The sequence below is a fragment of the Lynx canadensis genome, chromosome C2, assembly GCF_007474595.2.
Source record: "Lynx canadensis isolate LIC74 chromosome C2, mLynCan4.pri.v2, whole genome shotgun sequence".
Taxonomy (NCBI): domain Eukaryota; kingdom Metazoa; phylum Chordata; class Mammalia; order Carnivora; family Felidae; genus Lynx; species Lynx canadensis.
Window position 1 is genome coordinate 33,981,348 of NC_044311.2, and position 23,888 is coordinate 34,005,235.

The following is a 23,888-nucleotide window of genomic DNA, read 5'->3' on the forward strand; positions in this document are numbered from 1 at the left end:
GGTAGCTCCCCAGCACCCACTGAGTTCAAACATTTTAGTGTAGGATCCAAGGGGCACAGCCTCTGGTCTCCTCGACCTCTCTCCCATCACAGACCTTTTATGCCTGCACACCAGCCTCCCCACGACTCTTTTCTTCCTAGCCTTCAGGCCGTTGCCCATGCTGATTCTCTGCCTGGAAGGCCTTCCCCAGGCCCTATCTTTTTTATGTCAAATGCTGTTCTTTTAAGGGCAGAATAAGTATCCCTTCTTGGCTAAAACCTTCCATTATCCCTCCAAGCTGAAGGGACCCCCCCCCCGCCCCTTCCCTAGATCTCCAATAGTATGTATCACTTTCTGTCCTGTATTATTTTTCTTCAAGTGTCAGCCCAGCTAGCCTGTAAGTACCTTGATAGTGAGATGCAGCTTTCTTTTTAACCACCTGAAGTACCAAGCAGAGTGGATGGCACTGCGTAGGTGCTCAAGAAGTAATTGGCAAATGGATGACTGACTGAATGCACCTCTTAGAGTCCCATGTGCAGGCTGCTCCTGTTCCCCAAAGGTGGGGCAGGCCTGGATGTTACCACACAACCATGTGCCATCCCTGTCCGGTTTGTGATTAGGACTATGCTAGGCTGTTTCCATGAGCTGGAAAGTTCTTTATTTTCTGGGCTCTGGAACAGTTTGTCCCTAATAAAAAGAGCTTTGTGCCATTCATGGGGGAGATTTGTCTCTTTAATTTCATGGGTAATTATTGACCTATTCAGATTTTATATATTTTCTTGGGCCAGTTTTGTTCATTTATATTTTCCTTAAATTGTCCATTTCATCAAGAATTGAAAATTTATTGCTATAAAACTGCATATAGTTTTCTTTCATAATTAAATATATATCTAGATCCATAGTCATAGGCCTTTCCTCAATCCAAAGGCTTATTAGTCTTTTTTCTTTTTTCTTTTTTTTTGTCTGATAAGAATCACTAAAGGCTTTTTTTTCTTTTTCTTTTTTTTTTTAATTTTTTTTTTCAACGTTTATTTATTTTTGGGACAGAGAGAGACAGAGCATGAACGGGGGAGGGGCAGAGAGAGAGGGAGACACAGAATCAGAAACAGGCTCCAGGCTCCGAGCCATCAGCCCAGAGCCTGACGCGGGGCTCGAACTCACGGACCGCGAGATCGTGACCTGGCTGAAGTCGGACGCCTAACCGACTGCGCCACCCAGGCACCCCAGGCTTTTTTTTCTTTAATTGGTCTTTTCAAAGAATCAGATTTTGATTTTTAGATATCTACTACTTTTACTTCCTCTCATTTTCTTAATTTCTACTTTCATTGATGATTTCTTCTCTCTTTGGTTTTATTTTTCTTTTCCTAGCCCCTTCATTTAAATGCTTAGTTAATTTTCAGTCTCTTGTTTTTGGAAGTGCATTTAAAGCTGTAATTTTCCTCTGAGTACCACTTTGGCCTCAAACCAGGGGTTTTATTGTTGTTTATTGTCATTAAATTCTAAATCGTTTGTAACTTGTACTTTGCTTTTCTCTTTAACTAGAGCATTTTTGAGCAGTATCACTCTTTAAACTTTGAAGTGGATAGTTTCTTTTACATATGTGTTGCTGTTAATTTCTGATAGTTTTGCGTTAGACAAAAAGATAGCTGCATATGACATCTGCTTTCAGAAATTTGTTGAAATTTTTATTGATGGCTTAATATATGGCCAATTTTTGTGACAATTTCCTGTGTTTGAAAATGCTTATTTACTGTTTGAGTGTAAAGTTTGTTCTCTCAGATGATGTTTTTAAATTTGGTATTATTGAGATCATTACTTTTGAGGGGCCAGGTGATCTGTCTCTAAGACAGGCCTGTTCAGTTCTTTTTTTTCCAGATTTTTATTTAAATTCTAGTTAGTTAACATATCGTGTCGTATTGGCTTCAAGAGTAGAATTTAGTGATTCGTCACTTACGTACAACACCCAGTGCTCATCCCAACAAGTGCCTACTTAGTGCCCATCACCCATCTAGCCCATCCCCCGCCCCACTCCCCTCCAGCAACTCTCAATTTGTTCTCTGTATTTAAGAGTCTCTTATGGTTTGCCTCCCTCTGTTTTTCTTATTTTTCCTTCCCTTCCCCTATGTTCATCTGTTGAGTTTCTCAAATTCCACATATGAGTGAAATCATATGGTATTTGTCTTTCTCTGATTTATTTCACTTGGCATAATACACTCTAGCTCCATCCACGTTGTTGGAAATGGCAAGATTTCATTCTTTTTAGGCTGAGTAATATTCCATCGTATATATATACACACAACATCTTCTTTACCCATTCATCAATCGAAGGACATTTGGGCCCTTTCCATAATTTGGCTATTACTGATAATGCTGCTATAAACATCAGGGTGCATGTACCCCTTTGAATCTGTATTTTTGTATCTTTTGGGTAAATACTTAGTGGTGCAATTGCTAGGTCTTAGGGTAGTTCTTTTTTTTTTTAAGTTTGTTTATTTATTTTGAGAGAGAGAGTGAGAGGGAGGGAGAATGCGTGGGAGAGATGGAGAGAGAGAAGAGAGCGAGAATCCCAAGCAGGCTCTGCACTGTTAGCATGAAGCCCAGTGTGGGGCTCGATCTCAAAAACCATAAGATCATGACCTGGGCTGAAATCAAGAGTAGGACGCTTAACCCAGTGAGACACACAGACGCCCCTTTAGTTCTATTTTTAACTTTTTGAGGAAGCTCCATACTGTTTTCCAGAGTGGCTGCACCGGTTCATTCCCACCAATAGTGCAAGAGGGTTCCCCTTTCTCTGCATCCTCGCCAACACCTGTTGTTTCTCGTGTTGTTAATTTTAGCCATTCTGACAGGTGTGAGGTGGTATTTCATGGTGGTTTTGATTTGTATTTCCCTGATGATGAGTGATGTGGAGCATCTTTTCATGTGCCCATTGAGGCCTGTTCAGTTCTCTCACAATGATCATGAGATTTGCCAATACCTACTATATTTAAAAATCAGGTTTTTGGGGCGCCTGGGTGGCGCAGTCGGTTAAGCGTCCGACTTCAGCCAGGTCACGATCTTGCGGTCCGGGAGTTCGAGCCCCGCGTCGGGCTCTGGGCTGATGGCTCAGAGCCTGGAGCCTGTTTCCGATTCTGTGTCTTCCTCTCTCTCTGCCCCTCCCCCGTTCATGCTCTGTCTCTCTCTGTCCCAAAAATAAATAAACGTTGAAAAAAATTTAAAAAAAAAAATCAGGTTTTTGTACATATGAATCTTAGGCAACATTCTTATGTGCTTATGATTCATGACTTTGGCACTCCTTGATGCTTGTACTTTTTCCCATTATAAATACTCTGATTTGTCCTGTCCAGTGCGTTGGCCTTGAATCCTGTTTTGTGGATGCATGGGGCTGGCATATCCTTTTTTATCCCTTCATTTTTCATCCTTCCTGTGTCATTTTGGTTTATATGTGTCTTTTGCAGTAGCAGACAAGTGGATTTTGTATTGGGTGTCTGCCTTAATAGGTGGGTTTAGTCCATTTGCATTTACTATTGTTAGGCATAGTTAGAATTACGTCTGCCATCTTCTTTCATGTCTCCTTTTTTAGCTTTCATATTTTTGTGTAGTTTATTCTTGCCTTTTGTTGGATTGGTCCCATTTACTTTGTTCTGTTGGGTTTTTTTTTTCTTCTGATGATTAGGAACTTTTGAGTTTTATGTCTAGTGGTTATTCTATGTACAGACATGTGTTGGTGTGTGTGTGTGTGATTATATTTTTCTGTTAACATCTGGATGTAATTATTATCTTTAGTCTATTCCTAAATGAGGCAAGAAATTTAGTAGTAGCTTACTTTTCCCCAGCCCCGCCCCTCACAGATGGATCATCATAGATTTTAGTTCTAAACTGTCATTAATTTACTTCAAATCCTAAAATGATGTTTATTTAAACTTAACTCTTATGTTTTGCTGTATTCCTTGCTTATCATTATTTATATTCTTTCATGGACCTATTTTTCACTTTGCTGAAGTATTTCCCCCAAGAATTCTGTTAGAAAGCATGGATATAATATTACTTCTACGGCAATCAGTGTGTGAAACGACCATTTTTCCTTTCCAGAGGGTCCATTTCGATTTTCAGCTCCCTATTAAATTGGGGTTTCAAAATTCTGAACATATTTTTTCACTTATCCTAGATCTCTAGTTTTTTTGTTTGTTTTTTTTTTTAATTTTTTTTAATGTTTATTCATTTTGAGGGAGAGAGAGACAAAGTGGGAGCAGGGGAGGAACAGAGAGAGAGGGAGACAAAGAATCTGAAGAAGGCTCCAGGCTCCACGTTGTCAGCACAGAGCCCGATGTGGGGCTGGAACCCACAAACCACGAGATCATGACCTGAGCCAAAGTTGGATGCTTAACCGACTGAGCCACCCAGGCACCCCTAGATCTCTAGTTTTTGTTTTGGATAATACACACCTTCAAAATCTGTGAATACATTAATTACATACCAACTGAATGTTGGGCCTTCCCATCCCTTCAGCCAAACCTGTGATGTTTTCATCTGTTTTGTTGATGGGATTTATTTAGTGTCCTCGATCCCTACCCAAAATTACACCAACTCCCATCAATTACCTTCAGCTGGCTATATTGATCTTCACAGTATGTACTCATCCCCACCAGATGTTATATTACCCATTCAGTTGTTTGCCAGTCTCCCCACTAGATTATGAGTCCCAGGAGAGCAAAGATTTTGCCTCATTGATGTTGCATCTACAGTGCCTACAACACTGCCTGGCACATCGTAGGCTTTCCAATATTTCTTCAGTGAATGAATGAACAAAATTGAGTAGACTTCACATTCATTTACTCATTCAGCTACTATTTGAGTTCTGTTTGTGCCAGGTTCCGAATAGACCAGGCCCCTGCCTCTGGGAGGTGACAGTCCAGGTGGGGCCTATGAAATGGGCAGCAAGAACAGTATGCCATGAAGGGGCTATACAGGAGTGGGGAGAGTCCCGGAGGCTCAGGCACGAGAATGCAGTGAGTCAGAGTCAGCTGGCCAAGGCAAGGGGAGCAAGAGAGGAGGGATGGTTGGGGGATGGCACCCCAGGTGAGGAAGACAAGCTCGAAACAGACACTCCTCCAGAGCTTCTTTGTGGCAGGCGTTGCTCCAAGGGTCTAAATATTTTCACTTAAAACAACGCTTAGCATCCCCATTTGAGGAAACGAAGGCTCAGAGAAGTGAGCTTGCCCTGAATCACACTCTAGGAATGAAGAATCAGACTCAGCCCAGAATCTGGCTCCAAAATCTATAACTACCTACTCCACTGCCTCCAGGGAGAGGGCAGGTGGGTCTGAGAGTAGAGTGAGCTAGGAAATGGGAGAGGCCGGATGGTGAGCAGAGACTTGTGGGATGCTGAGGGGCTTCAGGAGGCCTAAGGGGGTCAGGCCTGTGCATCTCAGAGGAGAACCCCCAGCAGTGGCTGTCACCCCTCTGAAACAGCCTGGGGGTGCGCATTTAACTAAGCAGCAAGGAAGCTGGAGGGGAATTGGCTTGAGAAGTCCATAGGGTGGAGGGAAGGAGAGGGGATGGATGGGTTGGGGAGAGACCCTTTGCCGAGATGGTGCCCTGCTCTGTCTCCCCAGCCATTCTTGTTTCCTTCCCCAGCTTCCCTTCCCATCACCCCTGTGACAGCCCCATCCTAGGGGCAAGTGATCCTGGCTCTCAGAGGCCTCTCCTTCCCCATGGCCTGCCTGCTGTCTGTCCATACCGGAACTGAGGACCCTTCCTGACCTGGGATGGCCTCTTCAGGGCTTCCCCAGCGCATGTCCTGGGCTCTCCTCCCAAGGAGCTACAAGGTGGAAGCGTTGTGTCTATTTTACAAAAGAGGAAAGGGGGTTCAGAGAGTCAGGTAACTTCCCCAGAAATCAGTCTGTAAGGGCTGCAGCAGGATCCAAGCCCAGGTGTGGGGACCCCAGAGGGGTTGTGTAGCAGAGTTGATCATGGACTTTGTGAGGTTTTTCTGTAGACAGGCTGTTAAGGCCCAGGGAGCACAGTAGGTTGGAATCAGCAGGTCCACAAATGAGTCTCTTAGAGCCTCATACTTTGAAGTGTCTGAGGCCCTGCTGGGTCCCTTACACCTCAGCCCAGGGAGCTCATGCAGCCTCTCGTGGGGACAGCTTGTCTGGAGCCACCCTGGGGATGGCAGTGGCAGCATGGGGGTCTTCAGGCCAGGAGGGCTCCACAGTGGGGGGTGACAGCCTCTGAGTGGCCTCATCCCACTCCAGTTCTGGACACAGCCGGGCAGGAGGAGTTCAGCGCCATGCGGGAGCAGTACATGCGCACAGGGGACGGCTTCCTCATCGTCTACTCGGTGACAGACAAGGCCAGCTTCGAGCACGTGGACCGCTTCCACCAGCTCATCCTGCGTGTCAAGGACAGGTAAGGGCAGCTGGGCCAGGACCTCCCAGCCTCTGGCTCAGAGCAGGCTCTGTCTGTCTCAGTCTCTCTCACTGAGGCACAGAGGGGCAGAGGTGAATTCAGACATTGGTCCCTTGGGCTCCTACCCCAGTTCTTTCCATGGGGCCAAACTGCTTTCAAGCCTTAAGTCAGCCCCTTCCCATCTCTCCTAAACTGTCCCCACTGATGCCCCCAATTTAACCAAATTTTATCATGTTCAAAGAAAAAGTGAATTTTCTCTCCCATATGCATTGTAATTGGCTAAATCACATTTGACTGTGGGATTTACAAGCACCTGATTAAAGGCTGGTTTTTTCCTTAGCATTATATGGAGTAATTAAATAATTTGTAGTTTCTTTTCAGCCTAACTGGTGTTTTCAGTTAATTGGCTCTTAAAGAGGCAATGCAAAGAGAGTAAAAGGACAAATGAATAGGAAATGAGCAAGCTTTGAACAAATCTCAGTAAAGTCAGAAAAGTCTAGTTCACACCAACTCCAAAGGCAAAGTATTAGTAACTTTTCCAGGGAAAGGGATACACACTCACACACACTCACATATACACATAAAGCTCTGAGACGTAAATGTGGGTTAAGCTCCTGACTGTAGGAATTTCAAAAGAGAAAACATAAATGACTCTGATATGGGAAAATATTCAGCCTTTTGGCTAACCCAAGAAATGCAAGAAAAATAATAAAGTAGTATTTTTTACCTGTGAAATTCTAAATTTTTAAAAATGAAAATGCCCAATGATGTTGAAAATGCTGTAAGACTGACATTTCTTTCACCTTCAGGCAGCAATGTGGCCACGTACGTCAATGAGGATCTTTATTTATTATTTTTTTAAATGTTTATTTATTTTTGAGAGAGAGAGACACAGAGTGGAGGGGTGGGGGCAGAGAGAGAGAAGGAGACACAGAATCCTAAGCAGGCTCCAGGCTCTGAGCAGTCAGCACAGAGCCCAACAACAGGGCTCGAACTCACAGACCGCGAGATCATGACCTGAGCCAAAGTCAGACGCTCAACCGACTGAGCCATCCAGGTGCCCCAAGTCAATGAAAATCTTTAAGGCAGACATGCCTTGTGATCCCACTCTTCCTCTCCTGGGAGCCATCTTGATTTTGCAGCTGCCATTTATTGAATGCCAGCTGTGTACCAGACGCTGGCCCTGGTGCTCTTCCCGAGCCACTGCTGATGGCCACAGCTGCCCTGGATGGCTGGTGCATCAGTGTGGCCAGGAGATGGAAGGGAGCAGGTCTGGGTAGCCAGCCCTCCCCCGCACAGCAGTCTGTCAGGGCCCTCACTGATGGTATTGAGCCAGGAGCTTCCCAGGAAAACCCTTTTCCTCTCCCTGCAGCAAGCCTCCAAACCAGCAGTCCTGAGCCCCCCTTCCCCTGCCTAGAGACGTGGAGAGAAGGACTCTTGAGTCGACCCCAGGACAACCAGGGAGGCAATATGGGCTGCACTGTGCCTGAGGTGCAGCTGTGTTCCCATCACCAGGTGTGAGAGCCGTGAAACTTCATGAGCTGCTGTTCCTTTATTTCCCAGAGAGTCATTTCCGATGATCCTCGTGGCCAACAAGGTCGATCTGATGCATTTGAGGAAAATCACCAGGGAACAAGGAAAAGAAATGGCGACCAAACACAATGTAGGTTTTGTGTGTGTGTGTGTGTGTGTGTGTGTGTGTGTGTGTATGCATGTGTGTGTGTGTTGGATGGTCAGGGATGTATACAAGTCCATGCCCATCACCCCTGTGGTACCTCGGGGCTCCTGGGTAGTGGGTAGAGGGCATATGTGATAAGGGATATGTTGTGAAACAAAATAGCAGACCAGAGAGAAAGCACTCTCTTCAGTCATAAGGGGCTCTGATGCGGGGACCAAGGGCCTTCACAGTGGCCTGTGAGCTGTGGCGTTCAGGCCACCTCCTGGCCTTCAACACAGCAGATTCATCATTGGGCTGTGCAGGGATTGGCTTCTGTCCTGTTCTCTGAGCCAGCCGCCTGATTATGCTCAGAATCATCAGACGAGCTGCAGTTCACCGAGCCCCGTTCTATGACAGGTATTATGCCAGGAGAGAATTTAGGCCTCATAGCCGCATGTTGAGGTAGGTATCGTTATGCCCATCTTACGGCTGGTCATGCTGAGGTTTGCCCAGGCCACTCCGTGAATATCAGCAGACATATGTGTTTTCTTTTTCTCAGTTCATTGTGATGCCCCTTTGCCCTCTGGATGTGCTGGGGAGGGGTCACTGGGCTTCGTCCCACCCCTCCCCACCACAGGCACAGCCCAGGCCCCTGGCCTCCTTGGTCAGTTACATAGAAGTCCACTCTGCCTGCTGGGAGGTCTGCTGCAAGGTTGCCCCTTCCCCCTGCCTGGTGGGCCCAGCTGTGTGAGTAGAGGAAGGGGGCTCACTGCAAGTTACTTCTGCTTGTCTGTGCCTTCTGTGTTCATTCACATGTTCACTTAACTGTACTCTAGGCCCTGGGAAACAAAACCCCTTGCTTTATGGTTCTTACGTCTAGTGACAAGAGAAGATAATAAACAAAGCAAATTACAGTGTGTTGGAAGGTGACATGTACTATGGAAAAAAGTAAATCAGGGAAGGGGGTCAGGAATGTGAGGTGGAGGAGGATGCTTTTCCAAATAGGGTAGTCAGGGAAAGCCTTGCTAGGGAGGGTGCATTTCATCAAGGACTTACAGGAGGTGGGGGAGTAAGCCCCACAGACCTCTGGGGAAAGAACGTTCCAGCTGAGGGAATAATCAATGCAAAGACCCTGAGGTGGGAGTTTGAGGATCGGCAAGGCCAGCTGGAGCAGGAGTGGGAGGGGTGGGTAGCGGGAGGTCAGGTCAGAGAAGGGGTTTAAGGCTTTATGGGCTTTTACTCAGAGGGAGACGGGAAACCACTGGAGGGCTTTGAGTGATGAGTGATGAGGTCTGGCTTATGGCTGGACAGCTTCTCTCTGGTGGCTGTGTTGAGTAGGGTTGGTAGGGGCCAATCGTGGGAGCAGGGAAACGAGTTAGAGGCTGCCACAATAATCCAGGTACAGGTTAACATGGCCCAGGGTGGGACTCGTGAAAGTGGCAAGGAGGTGGTTGGATTCTGGACATGTCTCTAAGAGAGCCAACAGGGTTTGTGCACAGATTGGATATGGGGTGAGAGAAAAAGAAGGGAATGGCAGGTGACCCTGTGGTTTGGGCGTGAGCAACTTTCAAAAGACAGGAGTGAGAGTAGCTGGGCAGAGGAGACAGTAGGATTAAGTGTGTGCAAGACAGGAGCTTGCTTGCATATCTGTGTCATTTACGGAGCTGAGCAGATGATCAGATGGGAATGCCAAGACATCAGTCAGATATAGCATCTGGGGTAAATATTGGCAATCGGCAGCATGTAGATGGCATTTGAAGCCATGAACACCAAGGGAGTGGGTGTAGGTAGGGCAAGGGCCCCAAACTGAGGGACCCCCCAATGATGTGGGGAAGTGAGGAGGAAGCCATAAAAGGGCCTGAGTGGTCAGTGACACATGAGGGCCGAAGCAGAGCATCATGAGAGCCAAGTGAAGAAGGTGCCTCAAGGAGGAGGGAGTGATTGACCAGGACAGGGCTGCCCTGAAGTCTCCAGAGGAGAGCTGGTTCAGCAGCAGGACATTCTGAACAGAGACAGGCCTGAGGAGCTGGCTCCATTTCACAGCCTTGGGCTCCATACACTGGCCTGAGGAGGCTTCCTTAGGGCTTTCACCTTGTGTGCATCCCTCCCAAGCAGCTGGGTGGGTGGGTGCAGAGGGGAGGGTGCTGTGCAGGCAGCAGGAGCTCCATTCTGCAGATAAGCAACGCACCTCCAGAACCGGGTCTCCCCTCTCTCAGCCATCTTTCTCCTGCAGCCAAGTGACTTATTTGACCAAGTGACTCTGCGAGCTACTCTCGATAACATCCTATTTTAGAGCTCATAAGGCAAGTTCCTCTTTAGCTGGCAAGGCCGGTGCCCCACCCTGTGCAGGAAGATGGCATTTCTTAGCCCTGTGGCTGAGTCAGAGCGTACTACCGTTTATTACAGGGTTTCCCTTAGTTTGAGTCTCCTTGCTCCTGAAACCCTAGAATTCTAAGAACCCAGAAAATGCACATCAGCCTTTTTTTACTGGTAGAGGCAAGACGCCCAGAAAGAAGGAGGGGGGTGCCTGAGGACCTAGGGGATGCTACAAGTGATGTACTTCTGAGTGGTGCAGGGGAACAGCAGGCAGCAGTGGTCTGGGGCCCCCGGATCCGTGGACTTGCTGAGCTGGCAGAGTCACAGGATGTGAAGGGGTCCCAGTTAGGTCCCGGGCCCCACTACTGGCACCTTCCCGCTTCCCCTCTCAGTGTGCACATAGAAGTGCCTTGTCCTGGCCTCACAGGGTGCCACGGGTCTCTGGCTTCTAGGTGCTAACAGGGGTGCCTGCCATGCTTGGAAGAGGCTCTGCCAATGACCTCAGCACCCCTACTTGTCTGTGGGAGGCCAGGCAGCAAGTGGAACATGCATCTGTTTCAAACCTTGATTCTCTGCTGGCCTCTGTGTGGCTTTGGGCAAGTGTGTCAGACTCTGAGCTCAGTCTCCCACTGCACAATGGAGATACTTGCTCACCGCAGACGGTTAAGGGGAGGGTTCAGTGAGGTCAGGGATGTTGAGACCTGGGGGGCGAAACAGCCCACAGTCGTCTCAATCAAACAACCTACAGTGGAGGACAGTTTTCTTTCAGTGTTTTCAGAGGTTCAGAGATTTGTTGGATGACTACTTCTAAAGTCTGAGCAAGCCGTGCTTCCTGTGCCCTGACCTTGGGGTCTGGGTCAACTACGAGATCTCTGTCTGAAGCCACAGCAATGTGTGAAGATAGTTTAGGGTATGTTCTGGGCAGTCGTTTATAACACATTCTTCCAAAGTAACAGCTTACTCTGTCACCCCCTTACCCAGGCACTTGAACTGTTGATCATTTTTATTTTCTTCACTGGGCTTTTCTTTTTTGAAAGTGTTACAATGAAATGCCTTAGTTTTGTAACCAGGAAAAAGTGATGAAATTTACCACAGTTCTTGAGTCTGGTCACAAGCTGCTTACCTCTCTGGCCTGGGGAAGCCTGTATATTTTGTACAAACCCTACACCCTCTCCACTGATGGAGGAGTGGGCATGAATGCTTCCTGCCTTTGTGGGGTCCCTGCTACAGGAGAAGAGGTGTGCTCAGGACTGTGTCCTGACCTCATGGAACCTTCGTTCCCCTCCATGTACCGGCCCGAGGCTCAGTGTAGACATGGCCCTCAACACCTGTCCTGTGGGGCCACCTCAGCCACATCTCTCCATGTGCTGACTGCCTTTCAGGCGGATGATGATCCCTCAGTATTAAACGTGCAGGCACAAGCCTTCTGTAAACATGGCTGAGCTCCCAGACTCATAGATGCTGGGGGCGGGGAGGCACAGACCGGCTAGGGGTCACCAGGGTGCAGAGTCCTGCCCATGGCCCAGCTTCGCCTCGGCCTTTCCCGCCACAGTCCCCTCTAGAGAGGGCCCAGGAAGAGGCAGAGGTCCCTTCACGGTGGAGAAATGGGCCTCAGAAAGAAAAAAAGAATGGCCTCAGATCCTATTTTAGTTTGATAAATGAAACAGTCTTTAGTCCTCAAGTATATAAAAAGATCACTTCTTTTCTATTTTTGGGGGGCTATTAAAGATCTCTATGACTAGAGAACAAGAGAGAAATGGAAAAGCTGTTGGTAAAATTTTCCAGCCGTAAGGAACAAGAAGCTACCAAAGGGCTTGAGGTTGTTGGAGCTGGGGTTCTGTGGTGGGGGGAGGGTGTCTAAAGGCAGGCAGTTCCTCAGGACCTCTGAGATTTTGCAGTTTTAGGGAACAGGGCTTGGTGGACCCCCGAGCCACTTTTACCAAGTCGAGCTTTGCCTTCCAGATTCCATACATCGAAACCAGTGCCAAGGACCCACCTCTCAACGTCGACAAAGCCTTCCATGACCTGGTGAGGGTAATTAGGTGAGCATGGCACGCCTCCCTAGAAGCGGGGCCTCTGCGGCAGGATGGGGACCCGCAGGGCTGGAGGAACGCAGCGCTTGTTCCAAGGCCCAGGATGCACAGTTCTGGGCCTGCTTTGGATTTCTTGTACCTCCATTCATTTCTTTTCCCTGCCCTTCCCACCTGCCTTCCCACACCTGCCCTCACTCCTACTACCTGTGGGGGAATCCAGAAGCCTTCCTGCCAGTGGTGCTCACTCAGCCTCCTCCTCTCTGGCCTCCCCTAGGCTCTGCAGCTCAGGCTCCCTGAGGGCAGCTCCCTCCCCCTGTCTGGGGTTCTCCCCACACCACCGCACCTGTCAGCACCACTGACAGGTCTGTCTCTTCTTTCCCACCCTGACCCCAGAGCACCCTGGGACATGTCACCTGAACAACCACCGTTCTAATTTCTAAAGCGAGGCACATGAGCCTCCTTTCCAGACTGCACACACTGCCAGTCTGCAAATATTATCGGAAATCCTGGTCTGTGGTCTCGCTTGCATTCCTTTGCTTGGTCAGGGTCCAAGCCCTAACCACCTTGTGCTTAGAGGACTGAACCAGCCTCCTGGCTGCTCCCCTGTCGCCCATCTGCCCACTTCCGAAATCTGCAACATGCAGAACAGCCTACCCAGTGGCCCTCAAATATCTAGCACGTAGTGTGAGGCCATGTGCTGGTGAGCTCGAGCTACGAAATCACACGTGGGGCTCTGACAGAGTACTCCCCACCTGCTACCTCTCAGCACCCCCAGGATACACATCCACGTGCATGCACTCACACACGCACGCCTTTTGTCCTCATTCCCCAGCATGGACTGTGATAGTACAGCCCTTACTTTCTTCACGCTTGAAAAAATTTTCCCATGGGCCTCCAGTTAGGATATGCTGCCACACCATGGGCTGGTGATGTCTTGGTTAGGGACCTGTCGTTCCAAGGGCAGGTTGCAGACATAGGAATGGTTACCAGAAAACATGTAAAGAGCTTTTGCCCTCAGCTGACCCATCATTTTTTTAAAAATATGAAACACAAAAATAGAGGCCAATACTGTATAACATATAATGTAGTTTATGATTTAAATAATTGTAGCCACAGCATGATGTCAGGAATTCTCAGCAGTAGGAGGACAGGCTTTGCACTGCCCTCTCTGCCTTCCACTCTCTTTGTCCCAGAGACACTCTCCAGGCCAGGCCCTCCAGCAGCATCCAGAACAGGCCCGCCTGGTGCACAGGAAGGTGGGGCAGGGAGAAGCTAAGCCCATTCTGACTTTGTTTTTCTGCCTTTCACTGTCTCAAAAGGCAACAGATTCCGGAAAAGAGCCAGAAGAAGAAGAAGAAAACCAAATGGCGGGGAGACCGGGCCACCGGCACCCACAAACTGCAGTGTGTGATATTGTGACGGGCCTGAGACCCTGGCCACAGTGACCGTGAACTGGCCGGCCCTCGGGACCCTCCACTGCCTAACCGCACTGAAAACCATTTCTAACCATGACCCTTGGCCCGAGGACCTGGCACGGGAAGGGAGAAAGGGAGGGTGGGCAGGAAGGAGATATGCTCCGGCTTTGCCAAAAGGGCACAGGCTTTCCCGTGTCTCATAAGAGACAGGGAAGCAACGCTAAACAGAAGCAGCACCCAAGCCCCTCACGTTGATTCAACCCGGTTTCTCCCCGTCTCTCTCAGTGGCTACGTTGTTTCTTTGAAGTACACAGTATTGATTTGACATTGAACGGTGTACCTCAGACAAAGTACCAAACAAGCCATGATCAATTCCCCGCCGGCTCCAGCCTCCAACCCAAAGTGTCTGAGCTTGGGTGTCTTTTTTAGATTTTTAAATTATTTTAGTGATTATTATTTTATTAAAGGGGTCTGTGCCCACTGACTGGTGGAGCTTTAAGTCTTCAGCAGGCCTCTCTGAGAACATGTCTGGAATATTGTTGTTGTTGTTGTTGTTGTTTTTAACTGAGTTTTCCCAGCAGTGCCAAAACTCAGCTCAACATGGAAGTGGAGGGACCGAGAGCCTGGAAGTTAATGAGGACTGTGGCTGGAGGCCTCAGGATGAACACCCCACTCGTAGCCTCCAAGCTGGAGAGAAGAGAGATGCATTCACCCAGAAGGTTCTGCTGTGTTTGAGGGTGTAGGTATTAGGAAATGGAATTTTATTTTGCTGAGTGGAGAGGCTGGCACAGGCGTGTCAGTTTTAAGAAGGTTTTTTCTTATCCTTTTTAAATGTATAAATTAAGCTGATTGGCTTTGCAGAGGGGTTCGTTTACTTTTCAGATAGTGCAGATTCCATTCTGTGCTCTGAGGGCTCTCCCGAATCTGTCTCTTCCCGCTTTCTCACGGCCTGTGCTGCCTGGTGCCTCTCGGATACAGACACACTGACATGGGCATGTACGTTTCAACACGTCACAGTAAGCTAATGTGGGCGCCATGCAGAAAACTCGAGTTCGTGCTGAATCTTAACCAAAAACGATCCAATACTGTTATTACTAAAACAGCAGCAAGACCTGAAGCCATTTTCCCTTTGAGTCCACTGACTGACTACTACTTCTTAAAGCCCAGTAAATGAGCAAACCCCTCGAAGCATTTGCAAACTTAAGATTCGCTTGCCTTCCTGGCACACACTTTTCTTAACCTCTCGGATCTTAACTATAACGTATAATTAAAGGAGAAAGGAGGATTGGGGTGATGCCATGGCTCCCATACACCTATGTCTGCAAGGGGACACTCCCCCAGCATCCTGACAATGCCACTTCCCTCTCGGGTGCTTCTGAGTGATTCAAAGGCTGGGTTTTCCCAGCCAGGGTGCTTGTAGAGACAGCAAGAACAGCAGCGCACCGCTGAGAGGAGGTCGAAAGACCAGGCAGCACAGCTAACGACCTTCTTTCCCCTGTGATACAAGTCAGATCACTAGGCAAACTAGAACAGCCCCAGCAGGTGGCCTGGCCACTCTGTGGAGGAAGAAACCTGGGAAAGTGAGCACCCAACTGGACATGAGACACCTGGATTCTTCTCTGGTTTTGAAAGTGTGCTGAGTTCCTAACTCAGCAAGATCACCAGCCCCAGGGGCCCACCTGAGGAGTGATTCTGTGTAGAATAAAATAATTGGGACTTTTGTTAATTAGAAAATCAAACTCCTTTATTTGTCTAAAGGGGCCTTTTTGGTCTGACCCTAAAAGGAAAGATAACAAAGAGCGTTCCAGATTGAGCACTTCAGAGTGTCCCAAGATCCTGTAGTGTTAATGGACATTTTAAACACTAACAGAACAAGGCTCTTTCCAGCCCTTATGCTCCTCTGAGCCGAGTCCGCAGCAGCCCCGTGTGCGGACGAGACGAGGAGGCGGCAGCAAGATGGGGGGAAGAAGTAAGGACGGAGATGCTCCGTGGCGAAGGGGTGGTGGGCAGCGGCCGCTGCTGGAAAACTAGCGGGCACGGACCACCTCTAGCACACCCCTGCCCCCTGCCCTCTGCGGATCCTGTGACCCCGCGACTGCACTGAGTGGGGGGTCCCATTGGAAGCTGATCGGCTGACATAGAATGAATTCCTTAGCCACGAAGGTCACCAGACAAAGGGGTTCCATCTGCTTCTGATCCCAGCAGTGCTCCTGCCCACCTGGCCCCATCTTCCAGAACATCCTTCCTGCAGTCAGCCCACAACTCAGCTCTGTTCTTCAAGGGGGAAACTGGTTAAGGAAAGGCCGCCTGCTGCTGAGTCTGGGGTCAGCCTTCATTGTCCATGACCTCGTGTTGCCCACAGATAAATAACACTTTTAAAAGACAGGTCTGTGTTTTAGAGAACTGTGGGCCTTTATGGCAGTGAGGGCTTCCAGATAGGCCAGAATGGAGTGTACCCTGGGGCATCCCCAGCACAGTACCTCTCCATGGCCACATGGCAGAGTCTGTCGGAACATCAGGTGGCCATGCTACTCCGTGACTGAGGAGCCCAATGGGGCTCATCTTTGGTGACATTTTGGTGTTTCCACTGGTTTTCCAGACCACCTGAATAGTGCTACCTTCACATCTGGAATACACCCTTCCTGAACCTCCCCACCCCATGCCTTTGCCCCTGTGTGCTCTCAGATTTCCTCCTAAAATTTTGACAACCCCAATTAGAGGGCTACTTTTCTCTCCAGCAGGTAATCTTAGCCATCTTCCCGACCCCTATAGCCTGGGGCTCTGGCTACTGGCTTCTCCTGTACTTTGCCACACAGGGGTCACTTGGATGGCTTTTCTTAGGACTTGGACCCCACCTCGTGTTGCTTGCTGTGGAGAGTGCCTGGGAGCCGAGTGTGGCCTGTCTCACTTTGCCAAGAGATGTGACCCACGAACACATGGCAGCTCTGACCCAAAGGCCCCTCAGACATGTGACAGTCAATCTGGAGCCACAGACAGAGTCCTTCCATTAGCAGCCCATTGGGTTAGAAATTCCATGTTGGGTTTACTTAGAACAAAAGATACTTGAATTGTTGAGCGCCCATGAGCGCACAGCTTCTGCTACCCAGTATTACCGGATGGCCATTGTTGTGACAGGAGAGTGATGCCTGAGGGTCTCGACGATGCTTGAGCCTTTTATGTAACTTTTTATCAAGTCTTTGTGTAGCTCAACCCATTAATAAAGAAAAGAAGAGCAGTTGTCTTATTTCCTCTTACTCAGATATTCCTGAAGTTTTGCTGAGGACATTATAAGTTGCCTGTGTCTGGCCCAGAGCACATTCTTACAGAGCAAACCTAAACTAAGGAGGAGATCACTGGTGGCCGTGAGGAAGTGTCTCCTTCCTACCTGGAGCCAGAGGATGAGGGCAAGTGAGTGGGGTGATTAGAGACCTAGCCTCTTGATGTCTGGCAGCCTTGGATTCGAGTTCCGCCACTGACCTTTTGTGCCTTTGAGCAAGTTCAATTGCAGTTGAACTTCAGTCTCCAGCTGCCCTGCCTGAGAATGGGATGATAGTGTGTACCTCCTGAGTAGACCCAGGGCTGAAGCGAAGCTGTGGGACGGAGCTCTGAAATGGCACTCTTTGTAAAGGACACTGATTGGGGTGTCTGACATGGCTTTTTGTGAAAACTGACCCCTGCCCCCATCCACAAGATCGCAGTCTTTTGTGCAATGTGATTTCATTTCCCGGTTGATTGAACCTGTTGGTACTGAGCCTCTCTGGGTCCTTTATCAGGGACTAGAGGCCAAGAGACCAAATCCCTCTTTTGGAATCCCTGTGGGGGACAATGGCTGCAGCATGTAACCCAGGGGCTCCTCACACCCTCTGGGCTGGGAGCAGACTAGAGTAGGAGCGGTGGTGTGGCGGCCACCGGGCCCAGCTGCCTGCCCATCCATTCATTCCGCACGTATTTACTGGGCATTGGGCTGGGTCCTAGGTACGTGGTAGTGAGCAGGGCAGAGGGTCTTCTGGTAACCAGATCTCCTTTACTCCTGTATTGGTTTTCTGTGCCTGTTGTAACAAATTACCACAAACTTAGTGGTTTCAAAGAGAAATTTATTCTCTCACAGTTCTAGAAGCCAGAAGTCCACACTCAGCATCTGTGGGCTGAAGTCCATGTGTGGGCAGGGCTGCACTCCCTCTGGGGGCTCTGGGGGAGAACTTCTTCCTGCTTCTGGAGCTGCTGGCATCTCATGGCTTGTACCCATTTAATTCCAGTCTTCAAGGCCAGCATCTTTGAATCTCTCTCTTCTCTATCCTCACATAGCCTTCTCCTCCCTGTGTCAAGGCTCCCTCCCTCTGAGCTGATGCTCACTTTTTCACCGAGAAAGTTGAAGCCAGCTGAGCAGAATTTCCACAGCCCCCTTCCACCATCTCCACCCACCCCCAAGCATCTGCACCCACACACTCTGCCTTCTTGGCTGCAGTAGGTGAACCATCTGTGCTCCTGACTGAAGTCAGTCTCTTCTCTAGAACACATCCAGGACCTTCCTCTGGCTCTTCACCTCCCTCTCTTCTGCATCATCAGTTCTCTCAGATCTTCCCCATCTTGAAAAAAAAAAAAAAAAAAAGAACAAAACTTTCCTTTGATACACAGCCTCTGTCAGATACCGCTGGCTTCTCTGCTGTCTTTTGCAGGAAGCCATCTTAAAAGGGTAATTTACACTCAGTCCATGAATTGCTCTCATTCTTTTCTCTTTTTTTTTTGTTTTTTAAATTTTTTTTAACGTTTATTTATTTTTGAGACAGAGAGAAACAGAGCATGAATGAGGGAGGGTCAGAGAGAGGGAGACACAGAATCTGAAACAGGCTCCAGGCTCTGAGCTGTCAGCACAGAGCCCGACGCGGGGCTCGAACTCACGGACCGTGAGATCATGACCTGAGCTGAAGTCGGCCGCTTAACCGACTGAGCCACCCAGGCGCCCCTCTTTTCTCTTTGAACTGCTCTAAACAGACTTCCACCCATCATTCTGCCACCACCACCCTTCTTCTCAAGGTCAGCCATGGCTTCCATCTTGTGAAATTCAGTGACTGGTTCTCAATCTGCTCACATTTGATCTCATAGCATTGGCACAGTTGATCCCTGCCTCTTCCTTATTCAACTTCCTTCCATTGGCTTCTAGGATGTTGCCATCTCTTCATTTTTCTCTTTCCTCATGGTCACTCCCTGATCTCTTTTGCTAGTTCTTCCTCTTCCATTGGAGCACCCCAGAGCTTGGTCCTTGATCCTAACATCTCTCTTGGTGATTTCGTCCAGTCTTGACACTTAAATGCCTTCTATGTGCCAGTGACTCCCAAAGGTCTATCTCTTCCCAGACCCCACTCACACCCAACTGCTTACTTGACATCTCCGCTTAGATGTCTCAAGTAGACTGTGTCAAAGTATCTCCAATATTGAGTTCCTGGTCTCCCATTCCTGCTTCACCCAGCTCTGTTGATGGCATCTCCATGCTTCCAGTTACTCAGGCCCAAAACCTTGGAATCATCCCTAATTCTTCCTCTCTTTTCCTCACACCTCATAGCCAATCCATCAGCAAATCCTGCTGACCCTGCCCTTAAAATGTACTGCCCATTTCTCATCACCTCCACTGCTAATATTCTGGCCTGAGCCACCAAGATTCCTGCCTGTTTCACTTGTGTCCTCCTACGCTTCTTTCTCAGCACCACATCCAGAGGAATCTTGGTAAAAGGGAGGAAGTCAATGTCTCCACTCTATTCAACCGTCCCCACCCCAAATGCTCCCCTACCTCATTTTCACAGTATGTCACAGTGAGCTATGCCACTGAACACCTAGAAGTGAGCTGATGTTCATTACCCACAAGAGAAGGGAAGTCAAATTGTTTCATTCATTCAGGCACAAATATTCATTGGGCTCTGAGCCAAACATCAGGGCAACAGAGGATGTTAAAACCCAGTCACTAGAAATAACAAGTATTGGTGAGGATGTGGAGAAAAAGGAACATTTGTGCACTGTTCGTGGGAATGTAAATGCAGCCACTCTGGAAAACAGTATGGAGGTTCCTCAAAAAATTAGAAATATGATCCAATAATTCTGTTATTGGGTGTTTATCCAAAGAAAACGAAAACACCAATTCAAGAAGATGTAGGCACCCCTATCTTATTGCAGCATTATTTGCAATAGCCAAGATATGAAAGCAACCCAAGTGTCCATCGATAGATGAATGGAAAAAGAAAATGTGAGGTATATACATATACACATGCATGTATATATGATATATATATACACACATATCACACATGTATACACATATATACAGACACACACAGTGGAATATTATGCACCCACAAGAAAGGATAAGATTGTGCCATTTGAGACAACATGAATGGACCTAGAGAGTACTATGCTAAGTGAACTAAGAAAAAACCAAATACCATATTATTTCACTCATAAGTGGGATGTAAAAAAAAACAACAGCAAATGAATAAACAAACAGGAGAATCAGACCTGTGATGCAGAAAACAAACTTTTATTGGCAGAGGGATTGGGCAAAACAAGTGCAAGGGAGAGGAGAGGGAGATGCAGGCTTCCAGTTACGGAATGAATTAGTGATGGGAATAAAGACAGCATAAGAAGTATAGTCAATGATACTGTCATAGTGTTGTAGGGTGACAGATGGTAGCTACACTTGTGAGCACAGCATAATGTCAAAACTTGTCAATCACTAAGTTGTACACCTGAAATAATAGAACATTGTGTGTCAGCTGTACTTTGTGTTTAAAAATATTTTGTTTGAGGTCATCAAAACATCCCAGCCCAGACACTGTCTGCACTTATGAGTATTGTAGTACTCAATGTGGTGAGCATTGAGTAAGGTATAGAATTGTGGAATCACTGTGTCGGACACCTGAAACTAATATAACACTGTTCATCAACTATACTTTGATTTAAAAAAAAGTCTCCATGTCACAGGGGTTCATGCCCTAATGGGGTGGTGAACTATTATGATCTGTGCATTCAGAGCAATCCCTCAACCTGGGGGAGCCAGGAGGGGCTCTCATAGACTTTGTACCCAGTCAATGAGGAGGTTGTGCACTGACTAGATGAGAATTTCAGGTACAGACTGGGTCCACTTGTTCCATTGCTTGTGAGGATTAAAGGTTTCACTGCCCAGGTTCTCAGGACTATCTAAAATAAACTCCACCTCTGTCTCCACACACTTGTGAAAAGGCAGTGGAGAAAAGTTCCCAGGTGTCACGGATGTCAGCATCGGCATCACCTAGGAGTGGGGGTCCTGGCCCGACCTACCCAGTCAGAATCCACATTTAGCAAGACCCCTAGGTGATTGATGTGTGCATCACAGTAAAGTTTGAGTAGCACTGCCCTAGAACATCACCCCAGCATCGGAATGATATCCAGCCCTGGACTCACTGTGCCTCAGGACCCTGTTCAACCACATGCAACCAGCAGAAGCCTCATTGGCATTCAACTTGGCAGTTAAGAGTTTGCTCCTCTGCCTGTAACTGCTGCAAGATTCTGCCTGGCAAGGCAGTATGCTCAGAAGTGTCCTCCCATCAGCATGTGGTGCCCTTAATTAAGAGGAGTTTTTACACTAAGGCCCGTGGGACCCCAGTTTGCTTCTCACACACTCTAGTATTTTTGTTCAAATGTGGGTAGCTATGTTCAATGCAAAGAACAAGAGAACTCACAATCCGAGCTAAGAAAGCTGAAAGGCTCTGGGTTCTTCAGGCACTCTGAAGACGGGGTATTCTATGCAGGCTGGAGATATGCTTGTTCCCCAGGACTTTCGCTTTGCAAAACTCCAACATTGTGCCAAATAGGTCATTACCATGCTAATGTGAAAGTGTAAACATAAAAAAGAAAGTTGAGTTCACACTGAGCCTAGCACTGATGGATGCTTTCAGTAGAATGTACATTCTGGCGATGATGTGGTAAACCGTTAACTCTGACTCAAACTCAGCTTCCTAGTCAGTCCTGGGACCCGTGCCCAGTCCGATGAACAGAAGTAAAATAATTTTATAAGTGGTTCTCAAAGTTTGGTCCTCAGACCAGCAGCTTCAGCACCACCTAAGAACTTATTAGAAATGCAGATTATTTGGGGCGCCTGGGTGGCGCAGTCGGTTAAGCGTCCGACTTCAGCCAGGTCACGATCTCGCAGTCTGTGAGTTCGAGCCCCGCGTCGGGCTCTGGGCTGATGGCTCAGAGCCTGGAGCCTGTTTCCGATTCTGTGTCTCCCTCTCTCTCTGCCCCTCCCCCGTTCAGGCTCTGTCTCTGTCCCAAAAATAAATAAACGTTGGAAAAAAAAAATTAAAAAAAAAAAAGAAATGCAGATTATCTTGGGGAGCCTGGGTGGCTTAGTCAGTTGAGTGTCCAACTCTTTCTTTTAATTTAATTTTTAATTTTTTTAATTTGCATCCAAATTAGTTAGCATATAGTGCAACAATGATTTCAGGAGTAGATTCCTTAGTGTCCCTTACGCATTGAGCCCATCCCTCCTTCCACAACCCCTCCGGTAACCCTCAGTTTGTTCTCCATATTTATGAGTCTCTTATGCTTTGTCCCCCTCCCTGTTTTTATATTGCTTTTGTTTCCCTTCCATTATGTTCATCTGTTTTGTCTCTTAAAGTCCTCATATGAGTGAAGTCATATGATTTTTGTCTTTCTCTAATTTCACTTGGCATAATACCCTCCAGTTCCATCCATGTAGTTGCAAATGGCAAGATTTCATTCTTTTTGTTTGCCAAGTAATACTCCATTGTATATATACACCACATCTTCTTTATCCATTCATCCATCGATGGATATTTGGGCTCATTCCATACTTTGGCTATTGTCGATAGTGCTGCTATAAACATGGGGGTGCATGTGTCCCTTTGAAACAGCACACCTGTATCCCTTGGATAAATGCCTAGTAGTGCAATTGCTGGGTCGTGGGGTAGTTCTATTTTTAGTTTTCTGAGGGACCTCCATACTGTTTTCCAGAGTGGCTGCACCAGCTTGCATTCCCAAGAGGGTCCAACTCTTGATTTCGACTTAGGTCATGACCCCGGGGTCATAGGATCGAGCTCTGCATCGGGCTCCACACTGAGCATGGAGCCTGCTTAGGATTCTCTTTCTGTCTCTGTCTACCCCTCTCTCCCACTGTGCTCTCTCTTTCTCTCTAAAAAATAAAATAAAAATTGATAAATTAAAAAAAAAGAAATGCAGATTATCTGGCCCCATCTCAGACCTACTGAGTCAGAAATTCTGAGGTGAGACCCAGCAGTGTGTGTTTTAACAAGCTCTCCAGGAGATTATAATGCTCCCTCAAGTTTGAAAAGCACCGTATTAATATAAGTAAGTAAAAATAAAAACTCCCACCACATGCGGGTAAGTGGCAACTTATCCTGTTCTCACCTGCAAGACAGCAGTGGGCAATCTGGGGAAGTTGTGCAGGGCCTGCCCCTCCCCTTTCAGCAGCTGATTAATGAGGTTCCTTCAAGGTCTGGAACCCAGGGACTATGGTGCAGGGGTTAGTAACCTTGCTTCCATGGGGTGACAGTGGGGTGGCTAACCCTTCCCCCTCCCCCAAAATCATATGTAAAATTGTCTATACACATGCACTCTTCTGGAGAGACTATCCTATGGTATCAGATTCTTACTGTACTGCTGTGTCTTATCCAACAAAAAAAACTGGCCCCTTGAGCCTCCTTTTCAGACTTCAGGTCCTTCTGGTAGTTTCACAGCCACTCAGAGCAGCAAGAGGAAATGAAAGGAGCAAAGATCCATTGACCCTTATAAGAAGCTCTGACAAAATTCTTCATCTGGTTGACACATCCCTGAACCCGCCTCCACAACATCCTGAGGGAGGGGGCCGGCCACCCTTCTCCCAGTTCCCCCACGTGACTAAGTGTGTGACCCGCACATGACTCACTCACCTCCCCCCACCGGGGTTTGTACCACCTGCTGCTCAGGCCCCAGCACAGGTCTAGAATTGGTGAAATGGGGAGAGGACTTTCAGGGTGCTGGGACCACCACTGGGGTGGAAGCCCGGCCAGGAAAGGGGGCAGAGGAAGGATG

General features: G+C 47.8%; 1 protein-coding gene across 9 annotated transcripts in view; it reads left to right on the forward strand.

The window, feature by feature from the left end:
* The window catches only part of MRAS (muscle RAS oncogene homolog), a 56,454-nt gene extending 39,399 nt beyond the window's left edge, over positions 1-17,055 (forward strand). For 6 of the 9 annotated variants that reach the window (XM_030329186.1, XM_030329182.1, XM_030329184.1 and 3 more), the window contains 5 exons: positions 6,237-6,390; positions 7,954-8,053; positions 12,326-12,405; positions 13,716-13,799; positions 14,393-17,055. In XM_030329186.1, the coding sequence (XP_030185046.1) occupies positions 6,237-6,390; positions 7,954-8,053; positions 12,326-12,405; positions 13,716-13,799; positions 14,393-14,546 (572 nt within the window). In that variant the 3' untranslated portion in view covers positions 14,547-17,055. Of the gene's footprint in view, positions 1-5,607; positions 5,808-6,236; positions 6,391-7,953; positions 8,054-12,325; positions 12,406-13,715 lie in introns of those variants that run through there. The other 3 variants (XM_030329189.1, XM_032594673.1, XM_030329187.1) reach the window with 3 other exon arrangements.
* The last annotated feature ends 6,833 nt before the right edge of the window (positions 17,056-23,888 follow it).